This window comes from Urocampus carinirostris, chromosome 4 (assembly GCF_059441175.1).
Source record: "Urocampus carinirostris isolate Australia breed hairy pipefish chromosome 4, RoL_Ucar_1.0, whole genome shotgun sequence".
NCBI classification, from domain to species: domain Eukaryota; kingdom Metazoa; phylum Chordata; class Actinopteri; order Syngnathiformes; family Syngnathidae; genus Urocampus; species Urocampus carinirostris.
The window spans coordinates 20464624-20483669 of record NC_142352.1 but is presented as its reverse complement, the minus strand read 5'-3'; the positions used below and the strand labels follow the sequence as shown (position 1 = coordinate 20483669).

Below are 19046 nucleotides of genomic sequence, written 5' to 3'. Positions count from 1 at the left end.
AATTATAGAGTCTTGAGTTTATTGTCAAGAGCGTGAAACTTTTCCAAATGCAAATCAAGGCAATATCAACTTTATACAACTACGTCGAAAGTTGTTAATTTCTCCTAACAGCAGCTTTTTGGTAGTTCAGCTCATGACAAACAGAGTTACAGTACCCAGCAATGTATATTGGTGTATTTTTCATAGGTTGTCTCTTCTCTCTTCAAATTGCAGGAAAACTAGAGGCCGACAACCAGCCATTTATTATCTCATCTCATCTCATTAGCCGTACCGCTTATCCTCATTAGGGTCGCGGGGGGTGCTGGAGCCATCTCCGGGCAATGGGCAGGGGACACCCTGAACTGGTCGCCAGCCAATCACAGGGCACACAGGGACAGACAACTCATTCGCTCATTCACACCTAGGGACAATTTGGACCGGCCAATCCACCTGAAATTCATGTTTTTGGAACGTGGGAGGAAACCGGAGTGCCCGGAGGAAACCCACGCAAGCACGGGGAGAACATACAAACTCCGCACAGGAAGTCTGGAGCTGGATTTGAACCCACGACAGGTTCCCATGACATGAACTGTGCCGCACAAGCGCTAACCACTGCGCCGCCGTGCTGCCCCCATTTATTATCACCCGTTGCAAAACAATTCTTTAAAATTGCTGTTGTTGCTTGATTTTTTTCAGTCCTAATTTGTTCCATTGACCATTCGTCCGCTAATTAGTTGTTTGTTCGTAATTTAAGCAGCTAGTCAGGTCAAAAGTTATTCTATTAGTTATTTAGCTGTTCAGTGGGTGGCAAGTTGTTTTTATTCGGTCAGTGTACCTGTAATTGTTTTGTTTCACTTGATTAGTTAGTTGGTTTTGGTATAGATATTAGCGGGTTTAGGTGTTTTCTAAAGCAATATTTTTATGTTTGACTATTTACAGTATTTGGCAGTTGGTTGTTAATAATAATAATAATAATAATTTCCTTGTATTGTCATTCTGTGTAACAATGTACACAGAACGAAATGTCGATTGCACCTGACCCGTTGTAGCGAGCCGATGCAGCCGCAGCCAACAAGCTGGTAAACTGAAATTCTGGTTAGTATGTAGGTCAGTATATATTTTTTTATTAGTTTGTTGGTTTGACAGTCAATTTCTGAATTGATTGGTGAATAGTTTACCTGTACTTGATATTTTATCTCACTTTTATTTGAGTCGTCAAACAGTCATGTTTTTTCACTTCCTCAATTGATGAGTCGTTTAATTGTTGTTTTTTCAATTGATTGGTGAGTCAACCACTTAGTTGTGTAATCATCGATTAACTGGTACTTTTGTCACCTGTTTAGAAAAATCGTCATTTTTGTGGTATCCTCAGAAACACAGTTGACAAACAACCATCAACAACGTTGCATCCTTATGAAATAATCAAATGTATCGGGGGTAAAAAACACACCAATTTATTTCGCCACCAAACTGTAGTTGTTTTCAGGTACACACAAAAAAAATGAACTGCAATTAAAAAGAAAATAGACTAAATCAAACATTGTATACGAGTGCTTTGGCAACATAGTGAATTTGTTTTAAAAAGAAAATGCCATGTCGTTTTGTAAGAAACCATTCAGTAAATCACATTAATTAATCATTTGTCATCTACAGCAGTGGTTGACAACCACCGGACCAGTACCGGCCATAGGTCGTTTGGTACCTGAAAGAAAAAAATTGCCTCATTTTTTGCTAGTGCCGTATTTAATTGTGTATACACACATTTTTTTTACCCAAGAAAATACTCAAAATTGGGTGCACGTTGTACCGAGGTTTTATGGTTGCATATTACCGTATTTTAGAAATGATTGATAAGTAGACAATTATCGCCGACCATATTTGGTCAACTTTGGACACAACGAAACTCAAACCTGGATTCTCACTGAATCCTAACCATTAGCCACTAGGATTGTAGAGGAGATAGGAAAATACATTCAATTTTTCTCATCATCACATTAGTTTTGCCCACGGTGCCACGTTGTACAATGCTGTAATGGAGCATATGGGAAAGAGTTCAGCCAAAACAACATTGTACACAGTGGTTGAAAAACACTAATCTAGATCCCTAGTGGTCCAGTAGTTACACAGTGGATTTAGGGGTATTATTATTATTATTATTATTATTATTATTATTATTATTATTACTGCTACTACTGCTAATGTTATTATTGGGTCGTCCCATGAGAATATAGTCAGACATTAAACCAGTACAGAAAAGGTTGCGGACAATGATCTACGGTTTGTTCCAGAAATAAATGTACATAAGTGTTGCAGTGAAATACACTTGGAGTTATAGACTTTCTTCTAAATGTGCAAACACTACTGATTATATTTAAATCTCATTTCATATCACCACTGCCAATTTAAATGGGCTGGTGGTTATCCTCTAGTGGAACAGTCACACATGCCTTGACACAAGCACTGGCAGAATCCATAAACAAGACACACCGTCAAACTGGACGGCACCAAACTGACGCACACAATGCCAAGAGTTACCCTCTGGATCACCAACAGGTAAATCCCGAGAGGGAGGGAGCCAAAGTACAGGAAGCCTAGCAGCCACACCAGGATGCGAGGGACATGATTACAGCATTTGGTTAGGGGGTCCTGGTCCGCTTCCCCATTGGAACCGGCCAACGATTCCACGTTCCGTTCCATGTCAGAGCTGCTGTTGTGACTTGTGAGTCGTTGCGGTTCCCTCCGCACATCCATGACGGTGATAAATAGGCAGCTGGATGAGTCACGAGACGGGCTGGAGGAGAAGAAACTTTTCGGGGAGAGAACAACCTCCTGGCTGTGGTCAAAGTTCCAGTATTTTGCATGCAGCCTTAGACGGGACATGATGTTGGCGTCGTCAGGCAGGGCTGATATGTCGTACTCACCGACCTGGGTTTGATGCCGACAAAACGGGCAGCAAATGTGGCCTGTGCCGTCAGCAATGTGGAGAATCTTGACTAGACAACGAGTGCACACCCGATGGAGACAGTCCAGGAGTTTGGGTCGGCGGCTTTGTGCATTGTATCGTTGATAGCAGATTTTACATTCTAATTCCTCAGAAGAAGGCTGCTCCTTTTCGTCCGACTCAGCCTGAGGGCAGCTCATCTTCCAGTCGCGCTCTGGAGAGGACAGATTGAAAGTCAATGGTTACATTTTCAGGCAGGGAATAGTCTGTCTGAGATCAAGAGTTGGATTTTCGTATAACCCCATATACATGGCGATTGTGAGTATTCTGATTACAAGTGCGAAACAGGTGTGATGTCATTACGCATTAGGTGGTGTTTCAGCATTTAACTTTTTCCATTACATAAAGTACAATTTGATTCATGTCACTCGGCAAATTCAACCAAGTACCATGCTTGTTTCCTCCGTTTCCAAAAGTGAGCACCGAGTTTGTTTACATGTGCTTGTATGTGGCTAGCCAAAAGCAAATACGTACACAATACATGGATGGGTACAACTGTGACATCCAATACATACAAATCAATACACCTGTGGCATTTTCGCTGTGGGGGCATAAAATACAACTGAAATGTCTCAGAGATATCAACAAATGCTAATGAGGCTTTTACAGCAAGTAAGCAGAAGTTTGCATGCATCAATCATCTGTTTACCACAAGTTCCACAGTGCTTTGGGGCATAAAGATATCCCGGATGACAGAAACTGCGCGTGCGCACAAGCAAACAGATTACTTGAACGCATGTACATGCACAGGTAAACTGAAAGTAAAAGAACCAACCCAATCGTTGCAATCGTAATAGTTGGACTAAGATCTTAATCTGATTATATATATAGTATATGTTATTGTGCACCTTTACATGGCTTTATATACAGTGCCGTGAAAAGGTACTTTCCTCGTTTTGGTGTTTTTTGCATATTTGTCACTCACAAAGGTTTCATATCATCAAACCAATTTTGATATCACAAAGCAACAATGTAAGAAAATACAAAATACAGTTTTGAGATGTTGATTCAATTCAACTCATTAAACCTATGTGAAATGTGATTGCTTCTGAACCAAATAGTGATTTGAGCCACATCTGGCAGCAATAACAGAAATCAAATGTTTACAATAATTTTTGCTGAGTTTTCAAGAATGCTGTGGAGGAGTTTTGGTGCACTCTTCTTTGCAAAATTGTTTCAAATCTGCTATATTGGTGGGTTTTCTAGCATAAACTGATTGTTGAAGGTCACACTACAGCATCTCAATTAGATTCAAATCCGGACTTGGCCATTTCAGAGGTGGAATTGCTGCTGGTGTTGTTTCGGATCCTTGTCCTGACTTTTCCGACCTCCCGTACGTCTATCAAACTGCATCGATCCAAGAAAACTTGACCTGAACTGTTGTCGGTTTGTCTGCCACTCTTCTCACCAATTGTTTGAAAGTCAGATACTGTCTTATTGTAACCATTTGCATGGTTTCACTCATGTGATGTTAAAACTTATTAAATATTCACCACTCACAGAAAGAGTCAAAGTGGAGAACAATGAAAAGAACACTTATGAAGTAACCACCCTGTTAAATAACAATTCCTTAGGATCCATTTTACTGCATACTGTCTGGCTTCTATCCTTACTGAGTAGTCTGCTTTTTTATGTCCCAAGATAATTAAAGTGAACTAAAACTAATACTAAAACTGAAAAATAGAAAATAACTTGAACCATTTATAACATTTTCAATCTGAATACAAACGAACAGTCATTAGTAATTACTTTTGTGTTCGCATTACCTTTTATTACAGTCTCCCACTCTTGAAATGTCGTACACAAGCTAAACAGTAAACCCTCTGTATAACGCCGTTCACTTTTCACTGTCTTGCTACTTCACTGATAGGCATTGCGTCTTCTTTATACTGTAATTTGCGAAACAATCTCTCTGTTTGTTTGGTTTGACATAGTTATTTGTATTATTTGTAAAAAAAAAAAAACACCAACATTAGTATAGAACTTTTATGAGCATTTAAAAGGTTTTGATTTTTCGTTTCGATTTATTATTTAATCTTTAATTGTCTAATATTGTAAAAAATATAAATGTTTTTACTTTACAATTGTTGCCAACTGGGGGAGTGGCGGAATGACGCACACATTTGTCAAATATCCCTTACCCGGTTTGTTTTGGTTTCCTGCTTCTGTTTTGGACATTTTGTCTCTTGTTTTGAGACAATTTTGTTTGTTTTGACTTTTTACCTGTTTTTTCTTTTCTTTTTTTTCTTTTTAATTAAATACCATCCTTATTTAAGTACAGCTGCCTCGGTTCTTGCTTCTCTGCTTAAGGGTTCTAGGGCAAATTGTGACACACAAGTTATTTTCTTTAAATAACCCCAAAATAAACAAGGGTTCATTGTATTCACTATTAAATTAAACTAACTCTAATGTTCAAACTGATAAAGTATAATATCAGTTTAAAGAAATAAGTATCTCAATGTGAGAAAAAAACAACTCTAATACAAATTTCCAAACTATATCAATCTGTATACAAAACTGGATTAGCGGTAGAAGATGTGGAGTTACTGCAGCAGATGCTTTACTGAAATATGTTCCAGTAGTTAAAAAGTTTGCAAGAGGTTATTTACCTTAAGAACATTTTGACACTCTGTGTATATAAAAATAAGCCAGAGTATGACTACTACGTTTTGTCATTCTGTGTACGAATGTAGAAAAGTAAATGAATACCAGACATAGAAATTGAATTAAACAAAAACTGAAGGTGAACGAACACAAGCACATTTTTTGAACAAATTTTGAGTAAAGAATAAAAGAAGTGACCTGAGAAGAACTGACATTACTTACAGCAGCAGTAGTTTGGAAAACATTCATTCACAAAAGAGGCTTCAGGCTATTAAATGTCAATGTTACATCTAGCTGACTGTCACACTAACGATATAAAAGAGAATTATCAGTTCATATATTTTTCATATGCAAGTTCAAGTTATTAATTTTGAATGGTCAGTATGTTCTGAAAACAAATTCACCTTATAATTTTATGCAAGACTGTCTTGACTAAGACACCGTTTGTAAATGATTGCTTTTCAGAGCAAAATGGGACAAAAATTAAATATTAATTTCATCAGTCTGTTATTTTAAAACAAAAAACACAACCCAACACTTTTATTTAAAGAAGGTTTTAGTGATTAGAAAACACATACTATCCAAAATGTTTAGATAAATAACAGAAACACTCACAGCTCATTAAAAAGAAATTGTCTCCCATAGATTATGACTTTCTTAGTGCCTCAATTAATTAGTTGTACCAATTATTTAATAATCAGCATTAGCTTCGGGTAATTCAAAATTAACTCATAAATATCTACCATTCATTTCACAATTTAGCTAATTTTTGAATTCTCAAATTTTAAATGAAGGGTTAAATAAATCAAATTGATGTATTGACCTGCCCTGTATTAGACATTATAAAACATCAATTTCCCATTATATCAATACTGGATTGTCTTGGATTTTTTTTTTAAATATTGTATTCATTACAAATCAACTGAAATATTGAAAGGCTTTTATTATTTTGATAACGCTGGTTATGGCTTACAGCCTACTAGTATATTTTTTCATGATATTCTAATATTTTGAGATGGGATATTTGAGTTTTTGTCATAAGCATCAATATTTAAAGAATAAAAGACTTATTTCACAAGACGATATTTCACCTGTTGGATAGTGATTCCAGACTGTATGACAGTTTTTTTCATTTGAATTACAGAAAATAACAGACTTAATCACAATATTCTTGATACGCCTTTTTTGTAAACTTGAAGATTCAATAAAACCACTGGCCTTTGAAATGGGGCTTTAGGAAAGGATGGAATTATCTTATTTGAAAGCCCCTCACCCGGTCTTCCTTGCAAGTTCAAAATCCATTGATATCTTCTCGCCTTATTTTAAATGTCTACTAAAGTTTAAACTTAACACTGAGATATCACCCACAGTCCTGTTATGTAAATACAGTTTTCTAAATTTTAATATTTAGAGTGTTGCCACTAATACAGTCTCAGAAGGCAAAGGAAAGAGCAAAGAGACTCATCTTTATGTGCCGTCACTCTGAAGAGGTAAAATAAACACAGAATAATTGAAATTTTCTTCACATTCACAGCAGGCGATTACTTTTTTGTCTGGGGAAAGAAGAGGCTGGGCAAAAGTCTATAAGATCCCCTGTAAACTCGACAGTCCTCGGCTATTTGTGTTTAAATTTGCACTTTTCCATAGATTTTGACAATTTCTCAAGGTAGTACCTGAAAAACTCTAGGGAGAATTTACTCAATTGCCATGTGATAATAGCGTGATCGCTGTTGTCTAATTCACATTAAGGTTTTTTTAAACTTTTTTTTCCCCCTCTTGACTGTCCTTCAAGTGTAGGGTTTCAATGTCTCCCTTCTTGCTTGTGTTGGGTTCGAAATTTTCCACACATTTGAGAAACATACATGTTGAGCCCATTGACTACCACAAATTTTTCATTCATGTAAATGCAAGGGTCATTATTTATTACACTGTAAAAAAAAAAAATATTCTAGTATTTTATTCCACAACATTTTAACCTGTTTTATTTGAAAATAATACATTTTAAATGAATAAAACTAACTTAGATAGCTGGGGTCGATAATTTTGCTCGTTTTAATTATATCTTTCTTATTCAAAGAAATATATCTAAATAAGTATTCCAATAGGGCAGCACGGCGGCGCAGTGGTTAGCGCATGTGCGGCACAGTTCAAGTCATGGGAACCTCCTGCGTGGGTTCAAATCCAGCTCCAGACTTCCTGTGCGGAGTTTGTATGTTCTCCCCGTGCTTGCGTGGTTTCCCTCCGGGCACTCCGGTTTCCTCCCACATTCCAAAAACATGCATTTCAGGTGAATTAGCCGGTCCAAATTGTCCCTAGGTGCGAATGAGTGAGTGAGTTGTCTGGTCCCCGTGTGCCCTGCGATTGGCTGGTGTCCCCTGCCCTTTGCCCGATGATTGCTGGGATGCGACCCTACTGAGGATAAGTGGTGCATCTAATGAGATGAGATGAGAAGCATTGCAATAAAAAAATAAGTGAGCTAAATAATCAGTTTTTTTTTACATTGTAGTGCCTTTTTTCTCTTATTTAACTACATGTTAACTTGTTTTCCACTGAAAATCATTTATTTGAAGTGAAAAAAATATCTACCATTGCTCCTCTAGGTAAATCTCATTTTATTTATATTTGTCTTATTTTAATTAAAACTAATAAAATATTTTTGGGACAAAATGTCATACTAATTTTAGACAAAATAACTTGCTTGTCGAACAAAAAGATTTTTTCGTCTACTGCATTTCTTTCCAATAAAACATTTTGCATTTAAGTTGTTTATGTGCCTTACGAATTTGTGGCGACTAGTCACTGGTTGAGTGTCGTAGTGATCCTTTATATTTGTGTGTTTCATTTTTTTTCCAATCTCTGTTTGTGTTTTTTCTTTTATGACCCGTAAAGATACATGAGGTTTGCGCCAAAGCTCTGAAAGCGTTATGTTGTGTCTAGGGAGCTACAGTATTGCAAAATTTCATTACTTGACAATGCCACAGCCAAAAGATTTATGATTTATATAGATAACACAATAAAAAACAAATCACCAATACTTTTATTACAAAGAGCGTCTGCTTATGCTAAAGAAAACAAATAAAAATGAGACGGTTTCAATCTTTATCCCAAGATGAAAAAAAATATGTGCAAAAAAAAAATTCCACAAGTAGCATATAGGGAATAAGCTAAATCAGCTGGAATAGCTTCCCTTGCACACCTGACCCTTTCTTGAGGACAAGTTCTGCAGAAAAAAAAGACTGATGGGGGGACGGATAAAATTATAAAAAGGTGCTTGGTCCTCAAAATGAATTACAGTTATAAAAAGCCCATACAGACGTTTGAAAAGATGCCTTACACCATATACAAAATAGTAACCTCTTTAATGCATCATCTTGATCTTAAGTTCTTTGAAGCAGTTAGTCAGCATAACCTGTGTGAACATGTGGGGGTGTGTGTGTGCTGCACATCTGTTGCTATCGTACGTGTGCACATAACAGCACACCACTCACCTCGCTCCAGCGATTTTGCCGCTTTGTCGTCCTCCTCTATTTGCATCCACCTGCCTCATGGCAACCCCTCTACATCCTCCTTCCGCCCCCTCTCACTGTCTCTCTTGTTGTCTTGGTTTCTGTCTCAGGTGTACCGCAAGCTGGCGTCCAGCCGACTGGCGGCGCTGGAGGAAGCGGCAGCTGGTAAGGCTGCTACTCAGCATCGGGAGATGGTCCACCTGCAGAGGCTGCTGGGGGAGAGGCAGCAGGCGGAGGAGAGACTGCTGCAGTCCAAACGGTAGGAGGAGGAAAAAAGCAACAAATGAACAGAGGGAGGAGCAATTGATGCAGTGGAGAAAGGAGGAGATGGTTGCAGAGCGAGGAAGATGCAGGAGAGGGAGGTAGGCAAGGCGAGGTAGAGAATGATGTTTACCACTGAGAGAGAGAGCAAGATCAGTGAGGAAGACTTGAGTGGAGAGAATATAGTTCTAACATTAGCAAGAAAAAAAAGGAGATGACAGTGGTACCGTTTCATATGCGTTTTTGCAGATTTGGGGTTTGGTTTGACGTTTGGAATCTACCAGAAGCAGGCCTTTTCTTACATTCTTAAATTTCATGCTACACCCTCGAATAATCCTTGAAAAAAAATCTGCGGGGACATGTCTTCACTATCCAGCCCTCCCCATCCCCCATTTCTCACACCTAATGTTTTCCGCCTTGAACAGCTCTGATAAAAGTCAGATAAAAGCAAAAAGGCACAGTGGAAAATAAAGCAAAATTACTTTTTGAACTCAGTTAAGCTTTGTTAACACAAATTTGATAAAGAAAATGTTTAACTTTCAACTCTTTAAGGGCACCTGAAATGACGCAACCCACTTTTAACAATATTAACGTGTATTGTGTATTTTAGTCCTGTGATGCTATATTTTTGGTTATCCATGGCGATGCATAAAGCGAATGGCTTAATTATATACAAGAGCAAATGTCAGAGATCTTGGAAAGAATCTTCTTAAATCTGATATTGTTTTTGGTGGACTGATATCAGACTAATATCCACTATCAATACTGGATTGGGGCGCCCCAAAAAATACAAAAAGAATCGCCTTCAATTTTTCAATTAAGAAATAAACATAGTTTGAGAATTTTTTTTTAATGAATTGATATTAAAGTTTAATCTTTTGTTTTAAACTTCATTGGAAAAGGAAGCAAAGACGGTGCATGAGAAAAATTATTAAAATTATTTCAATATTTTCAAATAATTTTAACGTTGTATACGAAAAATGTAAAATGTTTTATCCAATCATAAACCTATGAATAAATATTTTGATTTAGGTGTGGTGGGAAAAAGAATAATATTAAAAGAAAATTTCACATGAAATCTATACATCTTTTTTAATCTAATATGAAACAAATTAATGCTTAGATCGCTCCAATATGTTACTCAATTTTGGCATGATAAAAACATAATACTGCATAAGATGTACCTTACAATGTGATATTTTTTTAATTAGTGAGGTGGAGGAGGAGCTGGAGGTGGTATGGCAGGCTGCCACCAGAGAGAACCAGCAAATCAAGGAGACTCTTTTGCACTCCGGGCCCACCAACAGCATCCTGCAACACACATTTGCTAACGTTGATGACCAGGAGTGTCCATAAGCTTCTTCAAACCGCCGGACTCTTCCATGAACATGAGACAAAACTTGGATTTCTACAGATAGAAGAAGGCATGATGCAGGAATCATTCCAATTTTTTCATTCATGATTCTGAAAAGAACCTTTACAGCACCCTGATGTTCCCAAGTCAAGTGTATATTTTTTTTACTATTTAACCACCACATATATTTGAATAGTCACTGTTATATGTTGCACATTGATATACTTCAATCCCCCAAAAATCCGCAAAGTTGACCCAAACCTCATTTTTAAATGCACTCTTCCAGCCCTAACTCACAGCAAAAGTCAACCGAGGATAATTGCTCACGGCTGTATGGTGTTCTTCATTTGAGGCGGAAAGACTAAAAAAGAAGAGCAACCGTGCATGGCACAATTTTGCCTTCTCTGCTTCGACTCAGCATACCCAACTAAGGATAGTGGATTGCGGCCAAAATAGTCCAGTTCATTTTAGTTGGGCCACAATGGCATGCTTAAGTGGCCCGAACTAAAAAAAAAAAGTGCTCTGCCGGCCCCTGCTCTCAGCAATAGTCGACCAGGGATAATGGATCCCGAGCACAACTGTGCATTTCATTTTGGGCAGGCCAGAGCAGCAAGCCTCCTGACAAAGTATAGTATGTGAATGTGGATAATAGATCACAACCGCAAGGGTGCAGCTCTGCCAGTTCTGACTTAAATGCACTCTGACGATCTTTGCTCTCAGCAGAATGTGAACGGGGATAATGGATGCAGTTTACTTCTTGGTGGAACGAACAGCAAAAAAGAGCTGCCAAGCCAGACCATATGTGATCGGGATGAATAGATAGCAGAAAGTTTTGCACTAAACCACGAAACGCCATAAAATGAGGGATGATAGTATTTCTATTCATGGGAGGCTTAGTTTGCTTTTTGCCCATCACAAATCATCTCAGACCACATAAATTACAATCCCAACCTATTGGCACAAATCTTGCTGATTTTAAGTATAATTGTTCTTCTTATTATTATTTTTAATCTCTTTACTCTATTAATTCAAGAAAAATCGTCCTCAAACAAGGATTTTGATTATTTTATTTTGCAGATGGTAGATGTGTATGTTCATTATGAGAAATGTTTTCTACTCAAATTATAAAAAGAAATGCCATGACCAAAATGATTTGAAATCTGCCAGATGAGAAAATGTTGCTTATTTTGAGTCACTTGCTTTTATGTTTCCAATAAAACAGGATCTCTTCTAACTTTTATCTTTTCACTTTAGGTCATCTGTTGGATGGCACAATAAAATGCTTTGCACAACACAGAGCATAAAACAAAGCAGTTGTGTCATCACAATTGAGACAACATAAAAGGTAGGGGTGGGATTATCATTTTTGAAAATAAATAAATCGTATTTTATATAGAACGTATATAATTGTCACAGCAATCTAATCACAATGTGCAGCCCCTTCTTAAGGTTCCTACATCTTACTCATGCTGAGGTTTTAGCAGTTTTTCCTTGCCCTCATTCAGGTTTTAGATCAGGGGATGGTGTAATAGTAGTCTGTACAGCTCTTTGATACTCCTTTTGATTAAGGGCTATACAAATAAACATCACTTGACAATATAAATTTAGTAAACAATTCATACACAGCATTTTTGGGAAAAAAAGTATACTTTTATCGATAAAATGATACAACTATGAATTAAAATTGGCAGGTCGGTTAAATAAAGAATACATTGGAAAAAAATAAATATTTCTGGGAAAATAAGGATGGAATAACGATAAAAGTCGGTGTCATAAAAGTTCATGTTGAATATAAAACACATTCTGTGCTTGCGTGCAAGGAAAACATGTTAATGCGTTTTTTGAATGACTCATAAATATGTAAAAAAAAAAAAAAAAGTAGGACTTAGTGGCAAAATGTTATTTTCAAGAGAGGAAATTCAAAAGAAAAAAGTGTTTCAATGCAAAAATAAATAGACATATGACGAAAAATATTTTAGTATTTTCATTAAAATAATTCTAAAAGTATATCAATCAGATGAAAAGTGTAATAGAAATTGTAACACAAATAGGAAAATTCATTCCTTTGTTTTTGGTCAATGTCCAGACAATAAAATATTTTATTTCGAGTGTTATCATCAGGTTGTGTGCATGCATGCCTCTTTCTGAGTCTTAGTGTGAAAGAGAAATCGTTGCTTGTAAATGTTCACGTGCTGCCCTCTAGTCATTTTAACCTTTGAGGCGTCTTTCGCAACAACGGAAAATAAATGCTGCCGTATTCTTCATTTGGGATTCACATGGGATTCCACCAGACGCTCTCCTCCTCGCCCTTCAACCATATGCAGGTAAGTCAAATACAGGACTTTTAGACTGTTATCATTTGTTTATTTATATTTTTTTAGCCTACAGGGTTGAGCGGGTTACTTTAAAAATGCAATCAGATACAGTTAAAAGTTACCTGTTGAAATATGTAATCGGTCACAAAATACGAATACAGGCGCTGCTCTACTTACGAACGAGAGACGATCGTTGGTAAGTTGAATTTGTTCGTCAATGTTATATTTTGTATCTTTAAGGTTTATATAAGTATGTTTAAGACTTGTATAAGTACCCTGTACTGTTTTGTACTTAAAAATAAACATTTTATAAAATAATATGCTCTATAAAGATAAATAAAGTTAAGTTTAACTTACTTTTGGAAGATGAGCTTCAAGAGTGAGGCGACTTCCTTCTCTGTGGTAAATAATAGCTGAAAAAAAGTGATCCAACCATTTTCTCAATAGCTGGGTGACCACTCACAGTGCCACACCGCAGAAAGAAGCACTACAGTAATGTCTTGTTCTCGGAAAAAGGTGCACACAATACAAAATCTCACTTACAGCCATGTCCAGAAATTTTTTGACATCCTGAAAAAAATGTTCGTCTCTACAGTTTTTCGTAAGTCGAATGGTCGTAAGTAGGGGACCGTCTGTATATCCGTTAATATGAATGAATAAATGAAACTTTCTTTTGAACATGAGAAAGATAAAACAAAGACGATGTTTACGTCACATCTCCGAAAAGAAATAAGAAGAAGCTTATGCTTATTTAGTCCTACCCTTTCGACTTCCTTCATAGCTGTGTCTCATAGTTAGATTTTCTGTGTATTTACATATAACAAATACCTCACGAATATACATATTTACACAGGTTCATATTACAAGACAATAGGGATAATGATAATAAACCCTATTTCTTTTATATTTAGAGTGATACAAAAAGTAAAACAAAACATTCACATAAATAATAATAATAGTAATAATTATGATATCACACCATACACGCTTCTCTTCAGATCTTGGATTTAAATATAGCTCATTAAGTCAATTAGAAATAGTGGCTTTTTCCACCATCATCATTGCTGATCATGTATTCAATGGAAAGTGCATATCCTAGCTAATAGTTTTTTTTTAAAGTTCAGGACACTTTTAGAAAAAAATCATCATTAATCATTTGCATTTTATTTTGAAAGTAATTTTAAGAATTACAGTACAGTACATCAAGTCTCATTCTATCGATTTTCTTCATTTGTTTACCATTATAATTTGTACATATTTTGTACCAAAACTAATGGTTAATGTTATGAAAAGGCCAGTCACACAAACAACAAGCAGTGTGTATTATTTAACACTTCCTAAGGGTTTAACACATTTCATTTGTTAAAATAAACACAAGAATGATTTAAATTATAAGCAAAAATGTGTGAACTGTAATCTAAATGTGCACTTTTCAAAATGCTCGCGCATTGAGAAATTTGTTTTTATTTTACAAACATGAGCATCACCTAGAAGGAGCTGACAATATTGTCTGCCATATTACTGCTTTGGGTGCCCGGAAACCAAAAACCTGGAAAAGGGCTGGGCAATAAGAATGAGAACAAAAAATATGCGTTTTGGTCACTTTACGTCTCCGTAGTTTGTATTCTCCCCTCTGCTTTTTAACACCTGTTTCAGTTGCGCTACACAATACAACGACATCTAGTGGTCAAATGATACACATTTTCCCTTTGAGTCAAGTTGGAGACTAATACAGCTTAAATACATTTGTAATTTTGAGACGATAAATGAGAAGTATTGAAGTTGTGTGGCAAAAGATCATTTTCTCAAAATGTTTTCCCTCCATAGCTCACAGGCAAGGTGTGCCTGACCTGGAATTTTAGCTACTAAGCATGTTTGTAATAAACTACCTGATATAGTCTTGAGTAAACTCGCAACAGGGAGGGATGGCTCTATTGACAAAGCTCTATTTGTCAATAATTACAGCATATAGCCCTGAGCATTTGCATTGAGTATCTAGAAACGAGTCAACAAAGTGTCAATTGCAAGAAGGTTTCGCAACGGGTGCTTATCTGGCAACTTAAAACGGACATCATAGATGGTCAAGAAAGTTCAACAAGAGGCTGAGAAATTTTGAATTAGAATTGTCTTTTTTGTCATTGATAACTATGTAGTGGGCATTGTTAACAACGAGTTTTGACTTGAAACTCCGGGATAAACATGTAATGAACACTTAACAATTATCATAAAAAACGGTTAGGGAAATGGGCAATATTTACAAGGTAGTGCTGGAAAGGGCCTTAGTTACAAGTGCTTCAAAACAATAGTGCAATGACATTGGCAGCAACATATTTCCAAAAATAGTCAAGAAATCAAATCAAAATACTCGGTTATCCTATCCAAAGGCTAGACATACATTTATTTTACTTTTTTGGGCGCTTGTTTAGGGTAGAGACATATATTATCAACATAAAATATTCATATGCTATCAGGGATACAAATAAACATGACTTGTCTTGACTTGACTAGAGACGGCCCTGGGGAAGAAACTGTTTCTAAGCCTGCTAGTCCATGTTTTAGTGGACTATGGGCCTTTGGCTTGGCAAAAAAATGATAAGAAAAAAAGTATAACAGGGTCAATTACAGTCCATAACAGCATATGGTGTCATGATGACTGATGCGACGCACTTGTGCCCGCTCATTTGGCGCAACTGCCTCGGACTCTGATTGGCTCCCTGTCACTATTTGAACCCACGTCTATCTGTCACCGGTTGTCATTCTGTCTGTGAACCTCAGTTTGCTCCAGGCAAGCTTTTCGACCCTTACTCACTCCTGTTTTTGCTCTCGTCTGTTTCCCGGCTTCGACCCGTTTTTTGATCTTGACCAGCTACTGACCCATTTTATCCGTTCCCGACACCGCCATCGCTCGCCACGGAAGTGCCACGCGTTCAGAGCAACCTGCATTGCGTGTGCAATCATTTCCTTTCTTCCCAATAAAACTGAGAGAAACGTAACTCAAGTGGGTCCTGTCTTCGTTCTGGTCCTGACATAAGGATTATGCCCTGCAAATGCGAGTTGATACTCGCTATATCATAGCACAGAAAAAGATCGGTAAACTTTGTTTAAGCATGGCAAAACCCAGATACTGTACAGTAATCTGTTTATAGCAGTTAATGGGGACCAGAACCCCCCGCGATATCCAAAAATTCACTAGGTAAACGCCTCCCCCTTTCCCATTTTAAAATGCATTTGCAGCAATAATCATCCACTGGTTCTGTTCTTTTTTGGTGAAGAGAATGGCAAAGGCCGCTAGGCGTGAATAATATTTTGTTCTCTCACTTAACACTCTCAGCAATAGCCGATTGCCGATAATGGATCGCGGACACATCTGTGCATTTCATTTAATTTTCATTCGTTCTGGCCCACATCCCAACAAAAGTTCATGCTTGCGGCAATATGCGATCGGGGATAATGGATCTTGGCTTTTTGGTGGAACAAAACAGCGGAAGAGCCACCAGGCCCTACAAAAACAGTGGACGTTTTCATCTCATGCTTTGTAATTGCATTTCGAGCAATTTAGATTTCATTAAGGGCAGCACGGTGGGTGAGTGGTTAACGCGCCCGCCGCACAGTTATGAGATCATGGGATTGAATCCAGCTAGCAGCCTTTTCGTGCGGAGTTTGCATGTGTTCCCCGTGCTTGCGTGGGTTTCCTCCAGGCACTCCGTTTTTTTCCCACATTCCAAAAACATTCTTGTCATGTTAATTGGCCGTTCCAAAATGTCCCTAGGTGTGAATGAGCAAGTGAATTGTCTATCTCTGTGTGCCCTGCGACTGGCAGGGTGTCCCCTGCCCACTGACCAAAGATTGCTGGAATGGGCTCTGGCACCCCCGCAACCCTACTGAGAATAAATGGTGCAGATAATGGATGAATGGATTTTGCTGTGGTAATGCGAGCTGGCAGTGCTCTCCAAACTGGGCAGAATAGCAGATTTTGATGACTGTGAGGTTTTCCGTGTCACTTTGAGGTTTATGTCGTTGCACGATAAATACTGGAAGCTGAAAATGGCAGAATGAAATTTGTGAGCGTTCCTTTTATAATTCATTTCTGGTCAAAATGGTCTCATCTCATCTCATTAGCTGCACTGCTTAATCTCAGTAGGGTCGCGGGGGTGCTAGAGCCCATCCCAGCAAGCAGTGGGCAGGGGACACCCTGAACTGGTTGCCAGCCAATCGCAGGGCACACAGGGACAGACAACTCGCTCGCTCATTCACACCTAGGGACAATTTGGACCGGCCAATCCACCTGAAATGCATGTCTTTGGAATGTGGGAGGGAACCGGAGTGACCGGGGGAAACCCACGCAGGCACGGGGAGAACATACAAACTCCGCACAGGATGTCCGGTAGCTGGATTTGAACCCACACAGGATGTTCCAAGACCTTAGAACTGTGCCGCACACGCGCTAACACTGCTCCGCCGTGCTGCCCCGGTCAAAATGGTGTTCTGAGCATATTGTTTAAGAGAGTCGACCACTTACCTGAGTGTTTGATTAACCTCCACTAGTTTGCACTAGTAGTCAAACTTTCAGTTTGGAGATTTATGAAAGAGTGAACATAAGGACCATTTCATCCAACCCTCTTTTTTCTTTCTGCCATTCTCCTAAAGACAGAAGCAGGAGTTGGTATCAGGAGTTGTTTTTTTGGGGCTAATCTGTTTAAATAATCTATTTAAATTACCCAGTTGCATAAATTTTACATTGTACGTTTTGCAACAGAGATATACTCCACATACATTAGAATTAGAATTGTCTTTTTTTTAATTGCCATTAATAACAATGTAGTGAACATTGTTTACAACAAGATTAGACAAATAAAATAAGTTAAAACAGGAAAATCAGGAAAGGCAAAATTTCCAGGGCAGTGCTTGAAGGCTGTATCAGAAAACAGTGCAATTAAAATAATGCAATGACATTAGCAGATCTTAGTTCTACTTTAATTTTTTGGTGTGGTGGTTTGTTTGTTTTTCACTTTGTTCAATTATTCCTTATCTTTTAAGTGTAGCACACACACTGAAATAAATGTCTTTAATTTTGACTGCCTGCCTCTATAAACATTCTTGTTATCTTTTATCTCCTCAATTTTTTCTTCCACTTAAGAGAAGTGGTCAATTGTAGGCATCTTAACTGCAGGACGAGATGAAGGAAGAAGATTCCGATCCAGAGGAAAAAAAACAAGCCTTTTATGTGAGCTTACGACAAATACATTTATCTTCCTTTCCTTTTATAAACAACCTCTGTATTATTTTGACTTTTAGATCAATGGAAACAACAATGTTGGCAACAAAACTTCTCCGTCACTGTTTAAGAAGTACAAGAAGAGTGTTCAGTCCTTCAATCCTTTCCAACGGAGCTCGTCAAAGTCAGTGCACTTTGATCAGCAGTGTTATTTTCTTTTCAAAAGTTTCACTCTTATCACAATGTCTGTTGGCTTCTACTATTAAGGTCCAACCCGTTAGACGACGCTGGGTTCCTGTCCTTCGCCTCTTTCTCATGGATAACCTCAATGATGTGGGACGTGTTCAGGAACAGGCTGGACCCGAGTAATCTCAAACTATCACCTTTGGATGAGGCTGGTAGAAGCGCAGATAGGTCCAAAAATGTTCCTTGTGAAGTTGATCATTTCTGTTGAATGTTAAATAAGCCAACTCTAATATTCCTCTATCATGTGGAAAATGTTACTTTTAATTCGAGAACACCTCTTGGATGATCATTCAAAAGGGACACACCCAGCCGAGACATAAAAAGTGATGAATGGATGAATGAGTTTGGTAGAAATGGTTAGGTTGCCTTTGTTTTTGTTTTTTGTGTGTGTGTTGGATCGTCTGGTAAAATTGATTGATAGATAGAGGTATGTCTAGATGGATTAATTGGTTAAGTGAATATGGGTAGGTGGCCTTTGAATGTATTGAGTGGTCTTTGGATGGATGGGTGGGTGAGATGGATGGATGAATGGATGGATGGAGGGATGAATGAGCTTGGGAGCAAT

General features: G+C 37.7%; 3 protein-coding genes across 6 annotated transcripts in view; 2 read left to right on the top strand and 1 right to left on the bottom strand.

The window, feature by feature from the left end:
- Nucleotides 1-11939, top strand: part of cep89 (centrosomal protein 89) — a 33541-nt gene extending 21602 nt beyond the window's left edge. For both annotated transcript variants that reach the window (XM_088333879.1, XM_088333877.1), the window contains 2 exons: nt 9201-9349; nt 10563-11939. In XM_088333879.1, the coding sequence (XP_088190005.1) occupies nt 9201-9349; nt 10563-10707 (294 nt within the window). In that variant the 3' untranslated portion in view covers nt 10708-11939. The remainder of the gene's footprint in view (nt 1-9200; nt 9350-10562) is intronic.
- LOC148367080 (E3 ubiquitin-protein ligase RNF182) lies at nt 1411-9508 on the bottom strand. Of its 2 annotated transcripts, none has more exons than XM_088333881.1 (2): nt 9073-9508; nt 1411-3148 (listed from the first exon to the last, which is right to left on the bottom strand). In XM_088333881.1, exons 1-2 carry the CDS (start codon nt 9129-9131, stop codon nt 2398-2400), a joined length of 810 nt encoding a protein of 269 aa, XP_088190007.1. In that variant the 5' UTR covers nt 9132-9508; the 3' UTR covers nt 1411-2397. The 2 variants fall into 2 exon arrangements, with proteins under 2 accessions (XP_088190007.1, XP_088190006.1); XM_088333880.1 differs by having other exon boundaries at nt 1411-3134; nt 9073-9493.
- Nucleotides 11940-12987: 1048 nt separating the features above from the next.
- LOC148367078 (ATP-binding cassette sub-family C member 12-like) lies at nt 12988-18711 on the top strand. Of its 2 annotated transcripts, XM_088333874.1 has the most exons (4): nt 12988-13029; nt 18158-18244; nt 18316-18419; nt 18503-18711. In XM_088333874.1, the coding sequence occupies exons 2-4, from the start codon at nt 18197-18199 to the stop codon at nt 18687-18689; spliced, it is 339 nt and encodes a 112-aa protein (XP_088190000.1). In that variant the 5' UTR covers nt 12988-13029; nt 18158-18196; the 3' UTR covers nt 18690-18711. The 2 variants fall into 2 exon arrangements, with proteins under 2 accessions (XP_088190000.1, XP_088190001.1); XM_088333875.1 differs by lacking the exon at nt 12988-13029 and having other exon boundaries at nt 18117-18244.
- The last annotated feature ends 335 nt before the right edge of the window (nt 18712-19046 follow it).